The sequence below is a fragment of the Rhyacophila brunnea genome, unplaced genomic scaffold, assembly GCF_057557595.1.
Source record: "Rhyacophila brunnea isolate RB1 unplaced genomic scaffold, BYU_Rbru_1.0 scaffold_20, whole genome shotgun sequence".
In the NCBI taxonomy this organism is placed as follows: Eukaryota; Metazoa; Arthropoda; class Insecta; order Trichoptera; family Rhyacophilidae; genus Rhyacophila; species Rhyacophila brunnea.
In genome coordinates this window covers 17,423,899-17,449,237 of record NW_028232860.1, presented here as the reverse complement: position 1 = coordinate 17,449,237, position 25,339 = coordinate 17,423,899, and the positions used below count along the sequence as shown (strand labels likewise).

Genomic DNA, 25,339 nt, shown 5'->3' with positions numbered 1-25,339 from the left:
CATAATATTTGGCTTAAGGCGAATACTCCACCTACCTCGCGGAATAATGTAAGGCTTGCAATTAGAGACATTTTTTAATAATTTGCATTTTAGAGTATTCTAATTAATAAATACGTAGGTAGCTATCTTAAACATTTTTTTTTTAATTTAAAGTCAAAGATAAATTTACAATTAAAAATAAACGTTGTAAAATGCGAATTCGTCAAAGGAAAGATCCCATCTTATTATTAAATAATATTTTATAGTCATGTTTATTTTTAAAATTTAGTTTATTACGTTTTCTCCAAGTGGCAGACCATACTGCAAGAGGCCGGGCGATTCGCGTACGGCGCAGGGGGACTCGGCACTTTTTATGCGTCTCGCGTCTCGCGCCACACGCACATCGCAGTGTGCTTTGGCCCTAACGTACAGAAAATAATTTTGACAAATTCAGTTTTAATATTTGTTATATTTGTCTCGACCATGTCCGATCCTAATAGGATCATATGGGCCTCCACAGAGTAGAGGTTTGTATTAACAGATTTTGTTTTTTACTAGAAATGGATGTCAGCCACCTGCTCAACCTATTAGGTCCATACCCTGGCTCACACAAATTGATAAACAATATGTGTACTTGCCAGACCCAGGATTCGAACCTGAGACCCACGGTGTGATAGTCCAACGCTTAAGCCGCGCGGCCATCGTGGGTGTCAAAATATTTACCTACTTTAAAAAAAACACCGATTTTTATAAAAATAAAAAAGGTGTAGGATAACTAGGAATCGTTTTTGTTTATATTAAATTTAATACATAATTAATGTTAGTATTCTCGTACTTAGTTACACTATTTTGTGGATCGTGGTAAATGTTAAATTTAATAATCGCTTAGTGTCGAATCTGCATCACATTTGTGTATTATTCACATTTAAAGCTATACAATAAGCGAATAAATAAGTGTGTTTGAACCTGCGTAGGTACTATAGGTACAATGTATTCGTGTAATATCATATTGCCCGTTATAAAAAAAATAGTTCAAGATCAAAGTATATAGCTGGTAGGTACAATCATTTTTCAATTAAAATCGTGTATATGCGCTTAATAATATAATATTAGAATAACACAAAACCTTGTTACTGTTGAACCGTTTTGGTCCGGTGCCCTTCGACTACTACCGTTTTCGAAGATACGAGATGACCTACAAGGTATATATTTGCCTTCTGCCTACACAGGTATCTACGAATCAACATCACTTACGACTAACATAGATATTGTATAGGTATATGTGCATTCCCAGTGGCAAAGACTTCACACTAGTCTATTATTTAAAGCCAAACTTCTTAAGAAAAATATTTTTTAAATGCGTACCTACTGTACTAAATAATAACTTCATTATTTTATATAGGTGTAGGTAAATAATTGATTGTCGACTTACCCAATCAGACGTGTCCATTTATGGCACTAATAAAATGAAAGAAAGGCTGCAACTAATCTGTAACATTTCACGCATACGAAACATAGATACGTATTGTAAACAATACACATAAAATGTTAAAAATAGTGTCATACTATCGCTTGCCCCGATGATGTAGATATTTAAGCCTAACATGTTTACAGTGATGTAATTTTTGTATAATATACATCCGTTAATTTAGGCGCGCTGGATTCGATGCCAAATGGTCTCTTCATTAAGACGCTGAAGTAATGAGACAGTAGATTTTTCTATCCCGAATTCGAATCACGGATGGGCATTATTATTTTTTTTTAATATCTATTTTAGTTCCGGTTGTCTCAGGCACCCTTCGTCACTTTTAGGTAGGTACATACATCCTGGGACATTTCCAGTTTAAAAAAAACTGATGCTTCACACCATTAAGACCAGGTGGGGTGCAGAGCGGGTATGGTTTGAGGGGGTCGGTATTTTCAATGACAAAATCCACAGAAGATTGCTAATGTGTAATCATAATCGATGATTTCTTTCGCCAATATAACCGGACCGCAGATCTATTTAGATGGCGGATCTATTTAGGTATAGATTAATATTAAAAAAGGTTAGTAACGAATCGTTACGCTACCGATTCCATGTATCGAAATATTTTCTTTCGGCCTGACAATCTCTATATATTGTGTGATGCCAAATTCTTCACGATTAATCAAACAAGATGAAGTTTCCAGATTCGCCATGTTTACAGCCGCTATCCGGACGACCGTGAAAAGTCCCACAAACGGCGACTTGTTTCAGTAGGTATGTTAGTTGGTCGCTTTTTGCTGCGCGCAAACGAGATGGTCGGTACCTACTCATTACGATAATTACGTTTGCTCTTGAGACTGAAATGGGTCTCCGTGTGCATTCGTCAATAGGCCCCCATAGACGGACAGTTCTCGTAGCAGTTTGAACATGGCACAGACAATAGCTGTTCAATAACTGTACGTTAGTGGACACACCACAAATCAGTTTAACTACCCCATTTAAATCTGTCGAACTGTCAACAGACGTGCCCATATACGTACAGTTATTGTCCGTGGCAGAGCAAGTGTCAAAAACTATGGAGGTTATGTTCGCGGAGATAATACACAGGGGTATTGTTTAAATTAGTTTTAGGTAGGGTATACTTGAACGATGATACACGAATAATTTGACATAAATACACACCTATGACGTTGGTAAAATGAATCATGATTTCGCTAGTGGATTGTGTATTTTATCGATTCACCGAAACAATATTATACACATTCGTGTAAATATAAAATATAATCTTTTCTTTTGAATAAATTATTCCCTTTAATGGACAGTATTAATTAAGTAAGAAAACGGTAATATTTATAAAGGTATTGATTTTATATACAATAAGCCACAAAATTATATTTACATCAATCATCAGTATAATAATTAATTACTATGATATTATTAAAATATATACTTAGATTTTATTTAGATTTAGCGACATTGTCATTCACAATTAGGTATATTAATTTATGTTGTGAACGTCTTAAATTAATAATTTGTAATATTCACTACATACAATAAATAAAATTAGTCTATATTTTCACAATAACTTAATATTTATAATGCTCTCTAAATTTTTAACATTTATATTATATTGTATAAAATAATATGTTTACATAAATAACTATTACTTTGTTTTACTCTCGTAAAAATAAATAAAATATAATATTTGCGATCTCCGCGTACATAATATTATTATATTTTTAATAATAAATGAATTTGTATTTTATAACAAGCAACACCAGCCGTAGTTGTATCGTGCGGTATATTCTACTTTACGTTACCGCCATCTAATGTCAGTCGAGAACTTTCGGCTAGTTGAAATTCCAACAGTTTTACAAAAACACGGGAGTGGGGGGTCGCTGGCAGTTTGAACATGGCACATATCTGAAAGGTCGAAAAGTGTCCGTCTATGGGCGCCGCAGATTATCTACCAAAGATAACTATATAGTTATTAACTGGCATGTTCAACCTGTTACGAGAACTGTCCGTCTGTGGCCGGCAAATGCGTCCGGTGGGCAGTTTTATTCTACGAATCGACGACGACAATTTTGATGCACGACGAAATTTAGATGGTCGCGTGGGATACGGAATGGCAGGCATTCTCGTTGAAAGGATTATTTGCGGAATTATCAATTGTCGTAAAGGACACTGGGCTGTTTTTTATGATAGCGTCAAAACATGTTCAATGAAACCAACTCTAATTGATTGAATTCGTTCAACATGTAGCGTATGGATTTTTGCCTTGTTTGTACAGTACGATATCGTTTTTAGTTTACGTGTAAAGGATTCATATTCTCTTGCCAAAAATAGTGTGTGCCTAAAATAGCGGGCTGCCAATTTTTGTTCTTGTCGAAACGGGAACCACATGACTGAGCATCACCACCTGTATGATTTGACCGTCAGGCCGTCACTTCACAACTTTAACACTTCTCTGCATATAGCCCCGAAAACCCGTGACATTCTTAATTTGGTCAGCCCACTCGGACTGGACCTCGTCTTCTCCAACTGATTGAAACCCGCGAGTTTTTCCAACTCGCGAGTCTGAAATCTGGAGTTCGCTAATAATTTACTCGTTCGTCGCCTATAATCACATTTCAAACGCGTCTATATGCATGTATCTTGCCTTAACTGTCCAAGTTTTGGAGGCATATATTCAATTTGAAAAGACTCTGACTCTTTAGTAACGTTTTGGCCTTTACAGATTGGTTTATTTTGGTAATATGCATAATATAGCTGTCATAATATATAAACACTCAAAAATAAACAACTTACTGTCGTCTAAAATAAAGAGTGAATGTCACCGTAGTTATAAAATCTCTTTTGTGCATCATGGTTCTAAAGCCAAGGGAATCTATGATATCTAAACACCACTACTATTACTGCACCCTTTTACGCTTCAGCATCGGAGCATAGTATGGTAATACCACTTCCCTCGCGTCTTCTGCCATGTGAGATCTGCAATGCGTAGACCGTTTCTGTAGCACTGCAGTGTAGCACTCTCTGATATCATCCGGAACACACGTCGAAGCCACTTGTCTTCAGTCACCGGGGACTGACGTGTCAGATCACGAGCTCGAGTGTTTGCAAGGCGGCCGTACCTTAATGCCCCCAAGTATTCAGCGGTTACATCGACTCTCAAAGGTCAATAGCTGAGACTTTGGGCACTGATAGGGTGCCACATCTCACAGCCATACAGGACGACACGTAGCTCGCACGTGTCAAAGCGGCATTTGGCAATGTTGACATAGCGTATACAAAATAATGACACACCTACTTGAACGCTGGTTTTTATTATCTCATCTATTATTTCAAGTCCGAAATCCGATACGTAATGTCATCGAAATTTAATAAAAAGTATTTTATTCGCTGTCATAGAAACATGACTTTATCCTTGCACCCGTACAGCAACTTATTATTGCTGTGTACCTGGATGCACTTCAATGTTTGTATTTGTACTTAATTCGGATCTCCTTATTGGATTTCAATCTGATCTGAGTATGTAATTCGAATTCCGTGAATCACTTGCGAATTTTTCTTCTGTTGATATCCATGAATGAAGTACATACCATTATTGGCAATAACCTTGTATTTTGTTTGTTTCCAGGCGAAAACAGCTGCCAACTCGGTGGCTCCAGGGGGCGCGAGTCCCGGAGGTCCCGGCGCGCCCCCACCCACCAGCATCGTGCCAAGAGCCTCCGCCCTTAACGCGCCACCAGCCCTCCTGAGGAGAGATAGGCGGCAAAACAGTTCCAGGTTTAACCTCACGCACAACAGGGAACTCACAGGACTTCCTCCGCTGGCAGGTAAATATACACTTACTGATGATATAAATTATATAACGATCTTGACCTATTATTCGGTAGGATAGAGAATGCTTTGAATAGGTAAATTTCCGAAAATATTAAAATATGTTCATTGTTACCTATACCTACTAAATATTTGGAAGTAAACATTTTTTAGCGCCGCAGGCGCAAAAAACCTATTATCTACCAAATATACTGTCAAAAATTGTATTATTATCTTTCCTTTCTTTGCCTGTCGTCAATAAAGCAGATTATGGTGTGACTACCCGCATGGGACGTCATTTATTTGAAAGGTCTAAATCTAAATAAACCGGAATGCACCGAAGCACATTTGGATATTCTTTAGCTTCTCATGCCGGAGGATCGCGATATCCCACGATTATTTCTTCCACTAATTTCCGTGTCTAAGAATTATTCAGCAGTTCGTCTGTTAAATTATTTCTAGATGAGTTATTTGAATTTTAATTCGATGATCGCTTAGCAAGTGGACAGCGCGTGCCAATATGTAGGTACAAGGTACTCACGCTATCTACAGCATATTGAGTGGATTAAAACAACTCGGTTCCGCCGAGCTTCGGCACATCGTCTAGAGTCGCATTTGTAAATTTATTATTTGAAGTATTAAAAAAAATTTTCTCAGGCTGACAAATTATATACTTAGCTATTTGTATGGTGTAATTAATAATAGTGCTTACGATTTTATACAATTATATTTTTTTTACTACTTCAGTAATTTATCTGTACAGTAAACCGATGAGTACCACCACCCTGCTGTCTTTTTTGTGACATCTAATTTATTTATTATTGTATTACTAAGATTATTATCACTGGGAAATTAATTAAAACTGTCACGGGAGACATTTATTTTCGCAAACTAAAATTTTCGCGAGATGAAAACTTTTGGCTTGCGTCTCTGCTAATACCTACTTATCGAATTACTTCGTTTGACGCTCGCCAGATGGTGACCGAAGTTCTGTCAAATTATTGAAAACTTTAACTTACAAATTTCCCGCCCTATGTTTTCTGTCCTTAAATAAAGTATCGTTCTTGGCAATTAAAAATAATTTCATTTCAATAAATTTTAACCTTACATGAAATACGCAGTTGTTTAGTGAGTGAATATGTAGGTAGGTACTAGGGATTACAATACCGGGATTTCGACTTTAATATTCTCAAACCGGGATCCCGGAAGTGTTAAATAAAATATATGATATTTTCACCATTTTTTTTCAGTATTTCTACAGTTCATCAAAATCTTTACATTTTTAATTATGGTTTTATATCGGGTAATAATTATCGAACTTTTATATGAAGTAAGTACTATAAAAACAAAACAATGATTTGGTCGATCGATGGTGTGCATGCGGAGGGAAGCCGTACTATAATACCTGGCAGCCGATAAGCGCTTATTCGTAGGTATTCTTACGTATTCGTAAGCATACAATCCATGAACCAAATCATTGTTTCTTTTTTACTGTACCTACATTACTTTAATCTTAAAATGCATCTGCATGTAAAATCTTAAATAATTATATTGCCATATTAATAGGACTTTCATAACGCATTTTTTCATAGATTTTAATATTTGTGTGTTTGGAAAATGTCACTTTTAATTATATTTATTCAGTTATCGTAAACAGGTTATTGTAGTGAATAAACATTTACAACTTACTGACTAGCATATTCCAGCATCTCCCATCACGGGATTTTGGTGTTAAATTATCGAACGTAATCTCGGTATTGCAAACCCTATCGTTAGTATACGAATAACTTTTACAAACTTTCGACTTGGGTCGACTCTTTCGTTATCCTAACCCACATCTTTGAAATCAAATATTTAGGGCATTTACTGTATTATTATCGGGGTATTTACTAGGAATGTTGCACGCAATAATTCAGTAGTTATACTTACATGCCTGCCGACCTACTCGAATTGAAAATTCACCGTAATATCGTTTCGTTATTTTGTTATTTATTTTAAAGATCAATACGTCGAAAATAATCATCCGTAATACATGTAAGTACCCGTTAATAGGGGGAGGGGGTATCGTTGCCCCTCTTTAATGAATAATCCATCGGGTTTAATTATTTTCGGAACAGCTGGCCAGCGGGCGATATAATTCACACATATCACCTTTGTTTATAAAATGATATAGGTACTCGCCGTAATTGAGTATCTACCTACATATTATTAGAATAAAGATATTATGGATAAGTCCAGACAACTGTGAAACTTTTCTGTTCTCTAATTTACTATTACTACCTATATCAAAGATCATCTTTAAAATCAGTAATAATCTACAATTTATTATTGTGATTGTGAACAAACAATATTCCGCAATTTTTCTTCAACCGAAATAAAAAAGGTTGAATTTTCAAAACTGGTCCAGACCAAGCACATCTGTACTGCATGTGATGTTTGTAGCAAAACATTAATTGTACATACCTAAATGTTCAGATAATTACGACATGTGGGACGGTATTGACGAGAGATACGAACAGTTTGTATACAGTGTTGTACAGGTTCACGAACCGATTTACTTACCTTGGTCTGTGCCAGTGGCGAAGGGTGGAGTAGGCTGTTAATATCCGTCATAAATAGTGCACATTAAACTTTGTCAGTCATACGTATATGTTTTTATGACTAAATTTACAGATGGTGTTGGTTAATTTTTAAATAATTACAAGATAAAAAGAACTTTTTATATACAACGTTTTTAAATTTTCTGTTGAATTATTATGCTCAATATACTCAAACTTGTATTTTATATGAAGTAAATAAAAAACAAACAAATATAGAATACTGAAATGTCATTTTGATTTCCATAGTAACGCACGTATATATTAATAATTTAGTTGCTAGGACCACCCACTTAGCAACCCATAATAGTGGATTGGATTACGGATTTCTTCCGAAATCACTTTTCATCCAAAACAGAATTAACTGAAAATGAATTCAATTCTACTTAAAGTTGGCTAAAAGTATTAAAAGAATACATTGGCATCGTGCTCTGGTATATTCTAAAAGTTTCAAATGTCTAGCTAGTCGGGAAGTTAGTTAAAAATCGATTGCAAGATTTGTACCGGACAAACAACCACCGGACAAATAAGAATACGAGCTAATAAAAACGTTGTAAAATCAATTAAACCCTGCTAAAATCAAGCCATAATAGATAATAGTCAAAAAATACTTCTTTATCTATAAAATATCTAATATTATGCAATTAAATCATACATAACTTTGAATATTTTTTAGATAAAAGAATATTTGTATCTATTATAGTTTGGTTAGGCAGGGCTTAGTGAATTTAAAAAAATAAACCAACAATATGTGTAATTTATGTATTCTTAATCCAACGAAAACAAATAAGTAGGAATTAAGTGCGCACAATGTCGTATCGCCCGAAATATGCCAAAACTATTATGGTTTGATTTAGGCAGGGTCTAATTTATTTTTAAAAATTAACCAATACTATCTGTAATTTGTAACCTTAGTTCAATAAGTAAAGACATACGTGTGAGTGCGTGTGACTAACATAAGTGCACTATTTATGGCGGATCTTAACAGCCTACTTCAACCCTTCGCTACTGGTAGGTACCTACTATATCTAAGGCATTAGAATTATTAATATTTAATATTGTAGATACTTGTGAAAAGTGAACTGTTGTATTCGACTACAAGACAGATTAATAAGATTGAAATGCGAGAACCACTACGACTTTAATTAGGTGCAAGGTAAGAAATACAGAGCCTCCGGAATGTCCTCAACATTGACATGTTGCAGTTACGTGACTAAACATTTGTGCATATTATGGATACAGGCGTAGGTAACTCGAAAATAGTATTAAAGAATAATGTGTTTTAATTTACCCCAATTCATCCACTTTCGAAAATCGTACCTTAAATTATACCCAGAAATTAACGTTTTTCCCAGTTTTTCAATTTTCCCTCTATAACCGCGCTGTCCAACTTAGGCCGCGGGCCATTTTTTCTATTGCGAACATTTCGGGGCCAAAGAGCATAGGTAAATTACAGAGGCTCCGGAATGTTCTCAACATTGACATGATGCAGTTACGTGACTAAACATTTGTGCATATTATGGATACAGGCGTAGGTAACTCGAAAATAGCATTAAAGAATAATGTGTTTTAATTTACCTTTCATCCACTTTCGAAAATCGTACCTTAAATTATAACCAGAAATTAACATTTTTCCCAGTTTTTCAATTTTCCCTCTATAACAGCGCTGTCCAACTTCTTTTAGGCCGCGGGCCATTTTTTCTATAGCAAACATTTCGCGGCCAAAGAGGATAGGTAAATGAAAAGTCAGTTAATGTAAATTCAAAAGTTATTTTTTTATACAAAAAAAATCAAAAATAACACATAACTAGGCCGACAAGGGATGACGTTTGGCAAAATGTTGTCCGACGAATAAAACTAATCAGTCATATTTATTTATTTGTAACGCAATATTTTAATTCTCACCAACGAAATTTATGTTTTTTTCAAGCTGGAAAAATTAAGCAGTAGATAGGTTTATTTCTTTGTTTTGAAAAAGTATTTTTAATATTTAGTATTATAATGAAATGTTTTCTTATTTTAATGTATAAGGGAATATTCATTCTGAACACAATTTTATATTTTCTTGCACTGGACAATTCGGGTCGAATATTAATTCTGACAAAGTTTTGCTCCCCAATGTTTGATGATAAAGTTGCTGTACAGCTCGCGGGCCGCAGAAAAAAATTGGCGGGCCGCCAGTTGTACAGCGCTGCTCTATAATACAAATACATGTATGATTGATCATATTTGAAAATACTTACAAACTACCGTACATGTTATCAAACTAATTATTGAATGTTAGTGGAATTAGCACACATATTCACTACACGTGAAGGCTGGTGACCCCCGGGGCCGAATTTACCATTGAAGTATCCAGTGACGTCCCCAAAGTCCCCAGGCAAAGTGCTTTTAAACAGACTTAAAATGCCGTTCTTTTTCTTTTTTTTTTGTTTCAGATTTTATTGTTTTTTTCGGGTATCTTAAACAGGCAAATACTTACTTAAAATAAAATCTTAAAATGTACATATATAAAGTATGTACTGAAAATTAGAGCATTTCCACAAAACCTACTCTCAAACAGTGGTGGTTTTAGGTACGTGGAGGTCAGTGGCGAAGGGTGGAGGTAGGCTGTTAAGATCGGACATAAATAGTGCACATTGAACTTACGTCATCCCATCGTATTTATTTTCATTGAACTAATACTACAAATTGTAGATAGTATTCGTTAGATTTTAAAATTCAATTAAACTCTGCGTATTCTAACCCGTAATAGATAATAACGAAAAAATCGTATATCCATAAAATATCTAAAAAAATATGTCATTAAAAACTGTGTATAATTTTAGATATTTTATAGATAGATAGAAGAATATTTGTTATCTATTTTGGTTTGGTTTAGGCAGCACCTAATGATTTTTTTTAAATAACCAACACCATCCGTAATACTATGTATTCTTAATTTAACGCAAACAAATTAGTATGACTGAAAAACTGTGATCTAGTTGTGTCGGATCGCCCATAGCATATCGAAACTATAATTATGGTTTGGGTTAGGCACAGTTTAATTGATTTTTAAAACTATCTAGCACCATCTGCAATTTGTATTATTAGTTCAATGAAAACACATTGATATGACTGACAAAGTTTAGTGTGCATTATTTATGTCACACCTTAACAGCCTACCCCACCCCTCGACGGGTTTGGCGACACCCTTGTGACAAATTTGCCTTTGCGATAAACCGTCTTTAATGTCAACTATAGTTATGTTGTCAGGACGTTTTTATGATTCGGTTATTTTTTAAACAAAGATCTCGATACTTCCTGATGAAGCGACCGAATCGTCTACTTCATTGAAAACCACCACGGGACGTCACTGGAAGTAACCCTTGGCTAATAAAAATAGGGCGCTCCAAAAACAAAAATAATTGACGTATAAAAACGTGTCCGTTCAATTTAAAAAAAAATACTCTTTTTGGTAGATGACTCATATTATTCGATCAAAATCTAATATATTTTAACGGGTCTTCTTTTAAAATATTATTATTTATATTTAAATTATTATATTATTATTTAATACTTGGTGATAATTTAAATATACACACGTAAATAATGATCAACGTGAAGAGAGTTCTTGTATTTTATTACAACGTTTTTCTTAGCTCGTATTCTTATTTGTCCGGTGGTTCTTTGTCCGGTACAAATCTTGCAATCGATTTTTAACTAACTTTCCGACTAGCTAGACATTTGAAACTTTTAGAATATATCAGAACACGATGCCAATGCATTTTTTAAATACTTTTAGACATCTTCAAGTAGAATTGAATTCATTTTTAGTTAATTCTGTTTTGTATGAAAAGTTATTTAGATACCATTATTGATTGCTAGGGGGTCCTAGCAACTAAATTATTAAATAATATCGTCTCTGTTCTGGCAGAACACACTAACTGGAGAATACTAGTTTTGAGTAATTTGACTTTGAAGTTGTTAAAATGTTTGAAATGGTCTATCATGTGAGTTTATTAAGTAATCGTAAAAAGGATGACTTTAAAATAAAGACTGTTTATTTATTCAGAAGGTTTCCAGACGGTAAAGTTTGAAATAATGAACATTATGGTATAACTAACTCAATATGTCATTTTTTCGAATTATTGTCTTCTGCCAGAACAGTGACGATACATACGTGCGTTACTATGGAAATCAATATGAAATTACATTTTATTATTCAGTATTCTATCAAGTACAATTTTTTTTTGACCGTTTAAGGTAGTCAAGTCAAGTTTATATGATTCAACAGAAAATTTAAAAACGTTGTACTTATAGAAAAAGTTTTTTTTGTCTTGCAATTATTTGTATAAAGCCTCTGGCATGATACTTCTCAATCCGCAATAAAAAAAACACCATATTAAGAGCAAAACGAATCAAAACTACGTAGTATTAGTTTATTATAAGTACCTAGTAGTTAAAAACTGATTAAATTCCTTTTCTTCTTTCTGTATAAAATCGTAACGAACGTCTATTTATTTCATTCGAAAGCGCGGTGCTAATTGTCCTGGCGTCCAGTTGTCCCATTCCCATTTTAACTATGTATATTGATTTTGGAAAAAGTGATCATAATAGGTAATGTGTGTCGTTTGTGTAGTTAGTGTTCCGTAAACGATTTTTTATTGGTAGTATTTTGGAAGAGACCTTTTCTAATAGTCCCCGCTATAACTTCTTTCCTGGCGACACCTATGATAATTAAATATCAACCTATATTATTATAGTCATCGTTCCATTGTTGGATGAAGACTTCCCCAAATTCTTCGCTGCCACGTACTTTCGCGAAAAATGATCTTCGTTGGACCACTTATTAATTTACTAGTGTTGGAAAAAAGAATATTATTTACGAAGTAAGTATTCATTAATTGAGTAGTTTGTATAGCTGCTGAACGGTTGTTTTTTTTCCATATTTAAATAAATAATTAGACAAACAATTAGGTTGTTTTTACCTTTTAGGCTCTTGGGGTGTGTTTCAGAATGTATTTCTTTTTACTGGGGATTCAGTCAGAAGTCTAATAATTGTTCTTTGAAGTTATTGATTTCGTTTGAAATGCCGCCCTACTTGTAAAGTCTTAGGTACCTACGTTATAAGTATTATTTGGTTATGGAGTTGATATAGGTACATAACAAGCTTACATTGGTGTTTGATATACCGTATCCTTTTCGAGTACCTACAACAAAAATAATTATGGCGCCGGTTACCTGGCAACCCGCGAATGTCAACTTTGAACTTGGAATATTCAAGGGACACTGCCTCTACAATAAAAACATAAATAATAATGCCCTGTCATTATTACTAAAGTGATACGCCTATTCTTAATTCGAATTTCGATTTATTGATTCCACAAACAATATTTGTAGGTTCTGATGTCTATGCTTAGACAGTTTCTTATTTTTACCTCCGTAGTACGCTCTTTATGTAATCCAAAACATCATCGCAATAATAATGTAGCTATATCATTTTTTTATTTATACTTTAACTAATTCCTCCCTACTTCCAATTGTATTGTGAATACAAAGAAAATTGCTTATTTTTTTAGAAATATGTAGTATTTGCTTCGTTATAATTTTACTTTATAGTTTAGACATACAAAGTATACATGGCAGGTAATAACGGTATAGTCGATCATATGTATCGATATGTATTGTTTCAAAGACAATATTATAGTAGGTAACACCGAATTTTAGATTACTTATACGTTGATATTAATGTTAAATGAAGTGGCCTTTACGCGGTAGAACTCCATTATAATGGTTTGTATTCTTCCTTTTAATAGTTTACTTAGATATTTAAATTTTAATAATGGTAATATTTTATAATCTGCTCTTTTTACACGGCCACAAAACCATATTTTTTTTGTCCATGTAAGGTGAGTCGCACATATCAACTCCACACGATTACAACACGTCAATTCTGTCGATGTAGGTTTATTGATATTCACAAAACACATATAACTTGCAGTTTAAAAAGAACGTATCTCTTCAAGATTTCGATACCTTCTGACGAAGCACCGGCATCGTCTGCTTCGTGCAAAACCGAAACTGGTAATTTGCTACAAAAAAAATGGGGACCATGGCAAACGAGGCTGAAAGAGATGCACTTTTTAATTTCTGTATTGATGTAATAAAAATAATCAAAATAATAAATGGTGACATGTACCTAATTCATGCCTTTCAGATCCAGTGATTGCTAAGTTGGATATATGCTCATAATATCAGTCCTATGCAACATTTATTTTACCACGGGAAAAACTCGGAAAATGAATACGACGAAATATTCATCAGAATCACCACCGCCTTGCGCTACAAAGAATTTTACAGGGTTTCTGCAAGGTGGTTTCATAGGTCCTGGAAGAATTCAATCTTGCAATACTCGATGCAGGTATACTAATGGTTTTCAATAAGGCATCTTTCTCAGCCGGCACAATTATCATTTGACTATAGTTTGCGTGCCTAAGTCCTTCGAGAAACCCCGATAGTAAATGCGAGGTATCCATAAAGGCACCTAAAAAAAGGTATCTAATGATGGTTGTTATTCGAATTGTTTAAATTTGAATTAGGTGCGAATAACTTGATTTAATGGGTCGTTGATTGTGTGGGGTGAACATGATAATATAAGATGATGCAAACGCTCCGAACAATGTCCGCAGAAGCAACTTTCGCAGTACTATCAATCATTCTGACACATTGCGTGATCGGCATGCGGTCTAGACACAGCGTCGAACCCCCGTGTAACATTTATTTTCCATAAACGTTATGTTATGAGAGTAGTAACGTTGTATTTTACCGAATACACTTATTATTAAAGTTCATCTAACCATTTCTAACCTAATCGCGTAGCTAACCCGATACGGTAACCATCTTGACGCATTCATTTTGATGTCAAGACAAGGACTTAGGTAGTGTAACCAATATAATAATGCATCTGTAAGGCTTGTAAATCGATCTATGGGAGAACGTCCCGATTGATTTTAAATTCAATCTTTTTCTCGGGATATCTGTAAGGCTTGTAAATCGATCTATGGGAGAACGTCCCGATTGATTTTAAATTCAGTCTTTTTCTCGGGGGAAAAAGTTTCTCTTAACATATGTACTCTGCTCCAGCCTTTGATGACCTTAGTTTGTGTATTAGCGACTGTAAGTATTAGTGATAGTAGGGTGACTGAGGCGGCGAACCATTGTTGAAATTCGGCAAGTTGAACCGTTCGGCCAATCATCGTGCGTATTACCGATTTCACCAACACCTAGACAAGGGGCATTAAAGGCTTAAACAGGCCGTACATGGCAATATCCCCTTTTTTTAAAACCAAGATCACAGGCTCCGAACGCCGCAAAAACCTCCTATCTCTACCATTGACCTATTGACCTCGTGTTAATTTCTGTTTTTAACACACTTGAAATAATTAAAATTTCGTTTGTGTAAGGGAAAACAGCTTTGTCCCTAAGACGTAAGGTTATAGTAGGTACTGATGGACGTTGAAGAAACTCCCATATACGTCGATTGGATGACGCCGACTGAAGCCTTTGCGAGTTGCATTTATTTTGTAGTATTACACTTCTCCCATCTCCCTGGCTGTCTTTTGATTAACGTTGTATGTGGACTCGGGACTGTGGTACCGGACCACCCCCAAATTTTAATATCATGTTTATTACCACATACTTATAGTCAATAGTGGGTATACGGGAAGTAAGCGAAATTTGAACGCAAAATCTTGTTAACACAAAAACCTGAAAACAGAAAAGAGTTGCAGATTTTAACCTTATCTTTATATAATATACCCACAGTAGATTAATTCTGAATGAAGTAACAAAATCAATATAATAAAAATATTGTCCATTCGACTGATACACAGTGCGATTTTTTTTGGCATATAATAGTATTTACAACCCAAGGGCATCAAACGCCCACAGTGACGCCCTAAAACCTGCTGGATAGACGATATACTCATAAAGTTCGGTGGATGTATGTGGCAGCAAAGAACTAAGGGCCGATAAGAATGGAGAGAGGTAAGGGGAGGCCTTCATCCAGCAGTGGATCGACCCCAGCTGATGATTACGATGACATACAAAAACTTGTTTGCGTTCATATTATGTAGGTATATTATGATCACAGCATTTACCTATATTTCGTGATAAAAAAATATATTTAGCTACATCATTACATTTTTTTCCTGCACAGTATTTTTCAATTAGCACACATTTCTGGTAAAGAAAAACTAACACAATTCTGTCAGTAGGTACGTGTAATAAATCATAAAACAACCACGCAGCCAGTATTACGAGACTCACCCTAGGCCCTAGGGTGGAGTTTGATTGCTTTGTGGGACATCAAAGACACACATGCAGTTACTCCAAATAGGTACATATGGAAAAAACACATCATTATAAATTAATTATTATCATATCAGGAACTGTATTATTTGTTCCCTGAAAAAATTATCATATTCCACATATTAGTAAATTGGATACTTAGTCTTTTTTAATATTTTTTTTTCGACATGTCCGATCCTAATATGATCATATGGGCCTCCACAGAGTAGAGGTTTGTATTAACAGATTTTTGTTTTTTTACGAGAAATGGATGTCAGCCACTTGCTCAACCTATTAGGTCCATACCCTGACTCACACACAAATTGAAAAAGAATATGTGTACTTGCCAGACCCAGGATTCGAACCTGAGACCCACAGCGTGATAGTCCAACGCTTAAGCCGCGCGGCCACCGTGGGTGTATAAATACATAATTAATAATACATATTTGGTACCTATTTATAATTTGTATGTGAATGTAAGTATCTTAAACTTGTCGAAAAAAAAACAATATAATTGGCCGGTGTGTTTTCATAACTGATGTAAATTGATTTTCAAATTACAACTATTTAACTTGACTGTAGGCTGTAGGTATACTGCTGGTTGAAACAAAACAAATATTTTTTGTTTTATTTTATATATTATAGGTACTTTTCACATAAACTAAGACCGGTTTTGTCTTTATACGTTACGTTTACGTGACAAACTTTAATGCATATTATGATACCGACGAAACTATTGAAAATAAAATTTTCGTTACTAAGTGGACATTTATATTAAAACATATTAATTGTACGGAAATGTTGGGATAGTAAGGACAGGTGGGACGGTTTGGATAGGACTTACGGACGGTTTGTATACAATGTTATTTATTCACGGACCAATGTATCTTTCTCTGTACTAGACCAACAGAATTAATATTTTTGATGAGATATTTGTATCCAACGCCAGTTTCGGTCTACGGCTTAATGAGGAGCAAGCCGAGAAGAGAGCCTCTGAGTGTTCTCAAATGTAAAATCACTAATATTGAATACACGTTGCGTTTACATGACAAACTGTTGTGCATAATTATTATGATACAGACGTAGGTAGGTAACTATTGAAAATAACACATTTTTAACACGTGTTCTAGTTTATCCCATATTTTTCCCACACTCAAGATTTAAACCTGCTTGCAGCCTCACCTAAAAGACAGCCCACTTCCCGTTTTGATTTGTGAAGAATTTCTGCTGAAATTTGTAATGTTTGCCTAATACAATATAATCGTGCAAAGGTTTTTTTAAATATAAATTTCGCTTTTGATGCTGTTGCAATATATATCAAAGAAATCCCACAAGTCGTTTCTAAAAAAAGTTAAGTTACTTCTCAAACTTTCAGAACTTTGTTTGCAAAGCTTTTCATTACGCTATAAAAATAGCACAACACTCATTCATGAGCATGGCCATTATACGTACAGTTTTTTTTTATTATTTCTCCTGTTATTTTTTTACCCCAGCGGTTGTTATGGACGTATAATAATGTTATTGCGTGTTGATTCGGAATGGGGTGCTTTTTTTGCATTGCCAGGTGTTTCCCTGCGGGGGTGGTTGTTACGTTGATTTTCTATTTACGGCCGCCGCCACCGCCGTGTGCCGCAAAACGACGTCGATTACTCTACGATACAGGAGTCGTCGATTACCCAATATTTATATCAACAACACACTAATATTGATAAAAATCATTTGGTTACTATATTTATTATGTAGTAATTGAGCTACAAACTTGGCGGAGGTCATATTAACGTCTATTTGTATATAATACTACTTCAGAAATCACGAGTCAAACACAAAAAATATCACCGTTTCCAGACTATTTTTCAGATATATTTGTTTAAAACATATCGCAATGAATTCATACTAATTTATATCAATAGTGTGCGTTGAAATATTGAAGAAACCAAGTCACAAATCGTCTGTTTTTTTATTCTAACCGTTAACATTGTAATAATATTTCACTAATAATTGATATTTCCTATAACGCCGTTGGTCCCAGGTTTGAATCCTGGGTATGGCAACTGCACATATTGTTTTTCAAATTTGTGTATCAGGCAGAGTATGTACCTACCTAATAGGTTGAGCAAGTGGCTGACATCCATTTCTCGTAAAAACAAAATCTGCTAATACAAACCTCCACTCTGTGGAGGCCCATATGAACTTATTAGGATCGGACATGGTCGAAAAAAAAATTGATATTGCTATTTTGTATTATTATTCACTTTGAAATTAGATCGATAACACCATAACATTATTACAATATTCTGGGACTATTCGTTATTGAGTATAGAAGCGCAAAGTCGCAAATTTCGACAGTGACGACGCGAGTCGACGCAAATACTCCAGACGGCAATATGCTTCAATTATTTACTTAACAACTCTACTCTTGTACTCGAAAGAGAAGCATTCCAATGAATATTCGTCTCAGCATCAAAATAATGAATAAAGCGATAATTACATTTTAAATTTTACATACATTTTTGATATCATGCTGTTGCTAAAGTGCCATTATCTCAGCTCGACATTATTGTGGACTGGCTACATTCTGCATAACTACGTTCAATTATTCCTAATTCCCCCACCAACGAAAAAATACAAATTAATTCGTATAATGAAATGATACTTCTTCTTTGTCATGACCTCATGACATGAGGATCGTGACCCAGAAGATTTGACTGTTGAACAGCCTTCTCAACCCCTCTCCTATTGGCATTCATAACAGCCAAGACTTATGTCAGAGGAACTCATGAATTGGTAATACATACTGAAGCACCCAATGTTTGCATTAATATTCTGACGCAACGAATCTAAAATACAAGGCTGCGCGGATGATACAAACGGACACTAATACCCTAATAATTATGAGCATTAGGCACCGCACATTCGTTAACCACTTGTGGATGCGGTAGGTCGCAATAACTGGTAGATTAGAACCTGTAGTTATAGCTGCGAATCAGGTATTCTTCGCCGGACTAGGTATGAGGAATGTATCAGGAAAAGTGATAGGGTCTGCTGTTAAGGCAACGAGCAACTATGAGTAGTAGGTGGGTTAAATGTGGAAGTCAGTGGCTCCTGCTTCATTTTGTTAACCTTGCCCTGCCCTACTGCCGTAAAAAATAAAAAAAATATTATTATGGATATTTATTTGAAATGGACCCCCCCAACCTATAGTTCTGTGTCCGCCACTGATGTAATCACTTAAGAGTATAATTCATATAGCGGCAGCTTGTCAACGACACAAGATAGTACGTTAAAACAATATCACAATATTAAGTCACCAGCCAAGGGTGTAATGTATTAAATGTATTACAACGAAAATAATGAATAAAGCGATAAAAAACCGTGTAGAATAGTCGGCATCTTATAATCCTATAAAAACATATTTATGAAAATAAATGTTGCCGGTCGCTCTAGCAAATTTTCCGACTGGGGAAGTTACGTCGGTTCGGCCCGATCGATTTTCCTTTCCGCTGACGTCACCGCCCCAAATTAATACTACACAGCCTGCCGTCGAGTCGAGACTAACTTCTGTGCCTCGGGCGAATGAAAATTTCACAGGGATCGCGGAGCGGGGGATCGTGAGGGGTGAATCGAGTGGCGGGAAACCCCCGCGAGAAAATTCTATACTTTGTCGAGACGTTGTGTTACCAGGTTGCATCCAAGTCGGTGTTCATAATGTTTATTCGAACACTATTCCCGTATATTCCATTGGTAAGTACCTACATATTATATTTGCGACATATCCCACTCAACAGATGAACGAAAGTGTGCTGGTTTAGAAAATTTTCTAGACCTTGACAAAAAGCCAGTTTTTGCTGTCACGTATAAATAACTTTTCTTAATCAATTCCTAATTTGGTAGTCAACGTATAAATTTATTTGGAACGCGTATGCCAAAACAAACAATACAATCTGGGTATCGGTCACCTCTAATAAACGTTTCCACTCCCCTCTATTTAGACATCTCAGCCTCGGAAATGTGTTTTCTCTTCCTACACTCTCCGATTACTGAAGTCTATGTCTTGACAATCCTTTTCCCATCCACTTTTTCGACTCCTGGGTGGTAGGGTATCTTTCATCCTTGAGACATGGCCTTCCCAGATGAAGTCGCCCCACTTCCACGTGTAAGACGACAACGCACATAGTTTGTAGCCGTATCTTGGTTGTATTATATTACTCCGAACCCCCTTCAATTTCCTCCTTTTGAAAACCTGTAAACTTTAGTAGGATTTGTTTGATGTCATCTAATTTTTTGTCTGGAGTTGTTTTAGGGAGTTAATGAATTATTTGACTTATGACTTGATGACGTACAATTGCAGCAATTGGACTTGAAGGAGCTTTACTCGCAAACATATTGTATTTTAAAACAGCGCTATTAAAATTATTGTTAGGTTTACAATAATCTGCGAAAGATGACTCACATGTTTACTTTTTGTTGGCAACTCCGCTCATTCTTATCCGCCGCTGTGTGGGTTTGATAAATGTCGAGCATAGACAGGGTGGCGGGTGGTATCAGGTGAACAACTATCCCTAAACTACTAACACCGCGGTTGTCTATGACTCCCAACTAGCTACCTACCCATCGACACAATATAGGCGAAAAGTTAATACGTTCGAAATTTATTGTCTGTTGATTGGAACACGTAGGATCAGATAGTACCTATGTACTATCGTCAATGTGGGAAATGATTCAGCTGTTTGCATAGGCGTGTCTATGACCGATGTTTTCTAAATTCAAAAAGAACTACTTAGTAATTTTCTCGTCATACTGTGACAGGCCTTAGCACAATACTGGCAACTTTTAACCTTTAAGCTCTTTAGGGAGGGGGCTTACTGAAGTTTATTATTCGATAGAAACTTTTTCATTTTTAAACGGAAAATAAATAATTTATTCTCGCATTTTCACTTCGTTCTTGTGTCACCCTTGAGAATTAGGGCGCGTTTTATCGTTTCGTTACAAACTGAAATGACTACACACATTCTATTTTAGGAAGACATTAAATTTCTAATATTTACAGTTGCCTAGTTTCAATTCAACATTGTGGTTATCTGAAATCGTTAACATTTCCACACAGCAAACGGATCTTAATTATTTCTTGACGCATCTTTTGACGTTGCCATTAATTCAACCGTTTACACATAGAAGATACTTAAAATTCGCAAGAAACTTTTCATGGCTATAATAAAATGTGGGTATTCAATAGTAGTTATTACCTTATATATATTTTTTTTTTAATAAAAATATTTTTCCCAATAGGTAGGTACAATACTATATTCCATACCGCGACGAAAAAAGCATTTCGACACGAATTTAAGATGCCATCCTCCGTCAATGACTTAAGCAAATAATCATCCCCAAAACTTCTATTATGACTATTTTAAACAAGAAGACATATTCTTTGTACAATGGAGAAAGTGAGATATGTCTAAAATCAGTACTTCTCAGAAGAGTCAACATACCTATTGCGTTTTTTTACAAATGGGAACTCTTATGTTTCTATGTTATACTTAGGTATTTATTCAATTCAGCGACCCTTCGTCATTTACGCATACCTATACTATGCATTACTTATGTTTAATTTCGCATATTCAACTCATTAAAAAATACTTATTTCCTTTCTGTTTCCTCACACACAATTATTATTTATTTATTCACGGGCGTCGTGAAATTTAATAATGATCAGGGCCGGTTTCGTCCGCTTCAATGGGATATCGTCAACTGATCACACTAATGGATCAATAAAGTATTACATATATTGTACCTATCTTATTTTCATTTAAAACATTTTAGTAGGTATCTACAAAAAAAACTACTGCACTACAGAATGCTCGGTATAGCTATTGGCTATTATAATAAAGTAGGTATGTGTATTTGAAACGGTTAGTATTAATTCCTGCATGTGTACATATTATACTGCCGAGCTATCTATAAAAGTGTAAAGCGAACGGCCAAAACATGTCCCCTAAAAAAATATCGCCGTTGCCAAAGTGAAATATACTCGCATATCCATTTATCACCCCGAGCGGCAGACGTACCCGACGTAATCCCCAGTCTGGCCGTTGACTTTTCCGCCAAGCAGTCTTGTCTCGAGTTTTTCCGCGGCGCCTGCGCCCGCCGCGTTTCCCTCCCTCGGCGGATCCGGGAGGCGGGGGCGCAGGCGTGCCAACAACCGCTATCGATTTTGCCCGACCGCTTTGTGTCGCTCTCGGCGGCCATACTCGTCGCCGTCCCCTAGTGCTCGCGTGGACACCGCACCGGATCGAATATCCCCGACTGCCTTCGAGAAAAATTAAATATTGTACTGGTCGATATGTGCCGTGACGATGGGAAAAGACCCGCCAATACCTCGGACCCCGCCGCTGTCCGGGAACACGGCCAGTGTGTCCACTTAATTTTGTAAACAATCCCGAAATTTCGATTACATTTCAAATCAGTCCCCAGTGGTCAATGCTACAGTGTGGCGTTTTATATCCGTAGTTTTCGTGATAAATTCTTCTGCAGTTGCTAGTTTCCTTATTCTGGTTTACCCTACCATCATCACACGGGCAGCAAATCAGATTTAATTAATTGCAATGATCGACGTCAGAAAATTATACTGTATAATGTATACCTTTCCTCTACAGTTAGATTATACACAAATACCATGAGTGCAGCAGACTTATAGCAGTTTCGTGGTATTGCGGCGTATTTTTTTTTTATAGTGGCTCGTTTCGCAATAGTTTATTTTTGTTGGGTGGTTTATCATTCATGTTTATATTGAGACAGTTGTGATTTATTTCATTTCGATTGTGAGATCCTATGTGAAGAATTTCGTTAAAAACATTCGACGGATGGGCGTAGGAAGGATCGATTTACGGCTTTCGTCGGTCAAAAGAAAAATGTAGTGGCTAACTTTGGAGAGCATCGGAGACAAAATACTGAAACACTTGCATATTATGCTATTCGACCAATCACTAGAACTATTTTGTTACATGAAATAAACAATTATTGCGTTAACCATTAATAATTGGTGTTTTTATAATAATTTAGCTATATTCTGTCGCCAGATAAGAATCAAATATTTATTCTAATGTAATGGACACTTCCATATTGTATTTGACCAAGTTATCTGAACGGTAATATTTAAAAGAATTTCGATGAAAGTTTGATAATGTTTCCCTTAGTGATAAATTACTAAATAGTATAGTAAATTATGCAGTCAATTCTTAAATATGTAGTAAATTTAGTGAAAAGAAACAATATAAGTATTTGTTAATTCTTATGAATCGTGTTAATTAGTGAAAATTGGATAATGTGTGTTTATTGAAATTTACATATCTTTTACAAATTTCGAAAAGTGTTGGAAGGTATTCTAAACTAGTTACTATTAAAAAACAAATAAATTATCCCGCTTAAAAAAGATTACTAGTGAGAATTGGGCATGGACACTTTATTTTTACCAAGTTTGAACTCTATAATCAAGAATTTGGACAAACATATACGATAATCCGATGAAAAATATATAAACTTGGTGAAGTTCGAGTATGATGGTGGTTTAAGTTGTATGTTATTTGTTAAGTTAATAGTTAGTAGTACAGACATTGTAGATGAATCCAACACAATTGCTCGTGAACCAGTGAGCCCGCCGAGACGACGGCTTTCCCGAATGTGCCATGGTCCACGCCGGCCTGTCGACTTACGCCGGGCTGACCCGAGCGATGTTCTTCAGGGACAGAGACAAATCGAACGGCAGCACTGATAAGGAAAAGCCCCTGAACCAGACACAGCCCCAGCAAGCGTTCGTCCCCAAGGGAACCGTATCCCCCCTGGGTATTCCTAAATCGCCCTCTTTTCACTCCGGCCTCGATTTGGTAGCCGGAGACCGCGACGCCAAGCGCGCAGACTGCGAGTTCGCGAGGTCCTTTCGCTTCGCCCCAGACATGATGATGAACGGCAACGGCAGGAGGGGGTCCAACGACGGCCCCGTGAGGCACGCCGCTAGGCCCGTCCCCACCATTATCATGACAGCCGCCAATAATAATGGCAGCGAATTTAATTCTCCCGGTTTCAAGACGAGAGACAGGAACTGTTATCACACCGACGCCAGGGATCTGGTGCAGCTGGCGTATCTTAGAGGTAAAATCAACTCGAAATCGTAGAATTCTAATATTGTCGATAGTAACTGTCGGTCTCTCACCATTATAGGTTTTACCATTATAATCTATATTACGAAAACCTTTTGTGAGCTTTACTTTATAAACCATGTTGTATTTATTTTAGGCTCCATTGGTCCATAATACCTATTGTTATTAAAGATTTCTCTTTAATCTCAATCGTGTTTTTTATGTAGTTAATAAAATTATTGGCAAGAAATTTTGTATACATAACAAAAAATTTGTATACTCGGTGATTTTGGGAAAATTTTATATCTTAGCTTAAAAGTATATCCATAATATTATTATAATTTCTTACCAAAGATGCTGAAAAACCGTTCTATAAAGATGGAGCTTAAATTTATGAATTTGATTTAAAAAAAAAACCTAATAAGTTAACTACAATAATGACTTCGCAGTGCAGTTGTCTTTGAAGTTCACTTCACACTTCTACTATGACATCCCACTATAATGTCAGATTTACCTAATTAGTTATTTCTTCATCTTCTTTCACTCTGTCGCGACCCAGCATTGGGGCATAGGGCAAGCACAAGTTCGCACCACTTCCCTCGATCCATCGCCAACTTTTATGCCTCCCGCCATGCCAGACCAGCCTTTGGCGACATCCGGAACACATGTCTGAGCCACGTAAAGCGTCTCTTCATCATTACCTTAATTAGTTATTTATATGTGCCGATATTGCCAAAATAAGCCGTGAATTCATAGAATTGGATAGTGTGTAATTAAATTCTACTTCAATATGACATGTATTGCCGTATGAGAGCTGATATTTGAATATAAAAATTAGCTATAAATACATAATTTAGAAAGATACTACCTAATCAATTTTATGTAGGCAGTCAAAAGTAATACATTGGCCATTGATGATTATCGGATGAATAATCAATCGAATACGGTGAAACATAGCAACAGACTTCAAATCAGAACACAGCCGCCATTTTGTTAGGGTTTATGGA

General features: G+C 35.7%; 2 protein-coding genes across 8 annotated transcripts in view; one reads left to right on the top strand and one right to left on the bottom strand.

Moving 5' to 3' along the window:
- The window catches only part of mRpS5 (mitochondrial ribosomal protein S5), a 344,261-nt gene that overhangs the window by 88,380 nt on the left and 230,542 nt on the right, over window positions 1-25,339 (bottom strand). The window lies entirely within an intron of this gene.
- LOC147071303 (serine/threonine-protein phosphatase 2A 56 kDa regulatory subunit gamma isoform-like) overlaps window positions 1-25,339 on the top strand; it is a 138,776-nt gene that overhangs the window by 94,297 nt on the left and 19,140 nt on the right. For all 7 annotated transcript variants that reach the window (XM_085947902.1, XM_085947898.1, XM_085947897.1 and 4 more), the window contains exon 3: window positions 5,091-5,289. In XM_085947902.1, coding sequence (XP_085804028.1) covers window positions 5,091-5,289 — 199 coding nt within the window. The remainder of the gene's footprint in view (window positions 1-5,090; window positions 5,290-25,339) is intronic.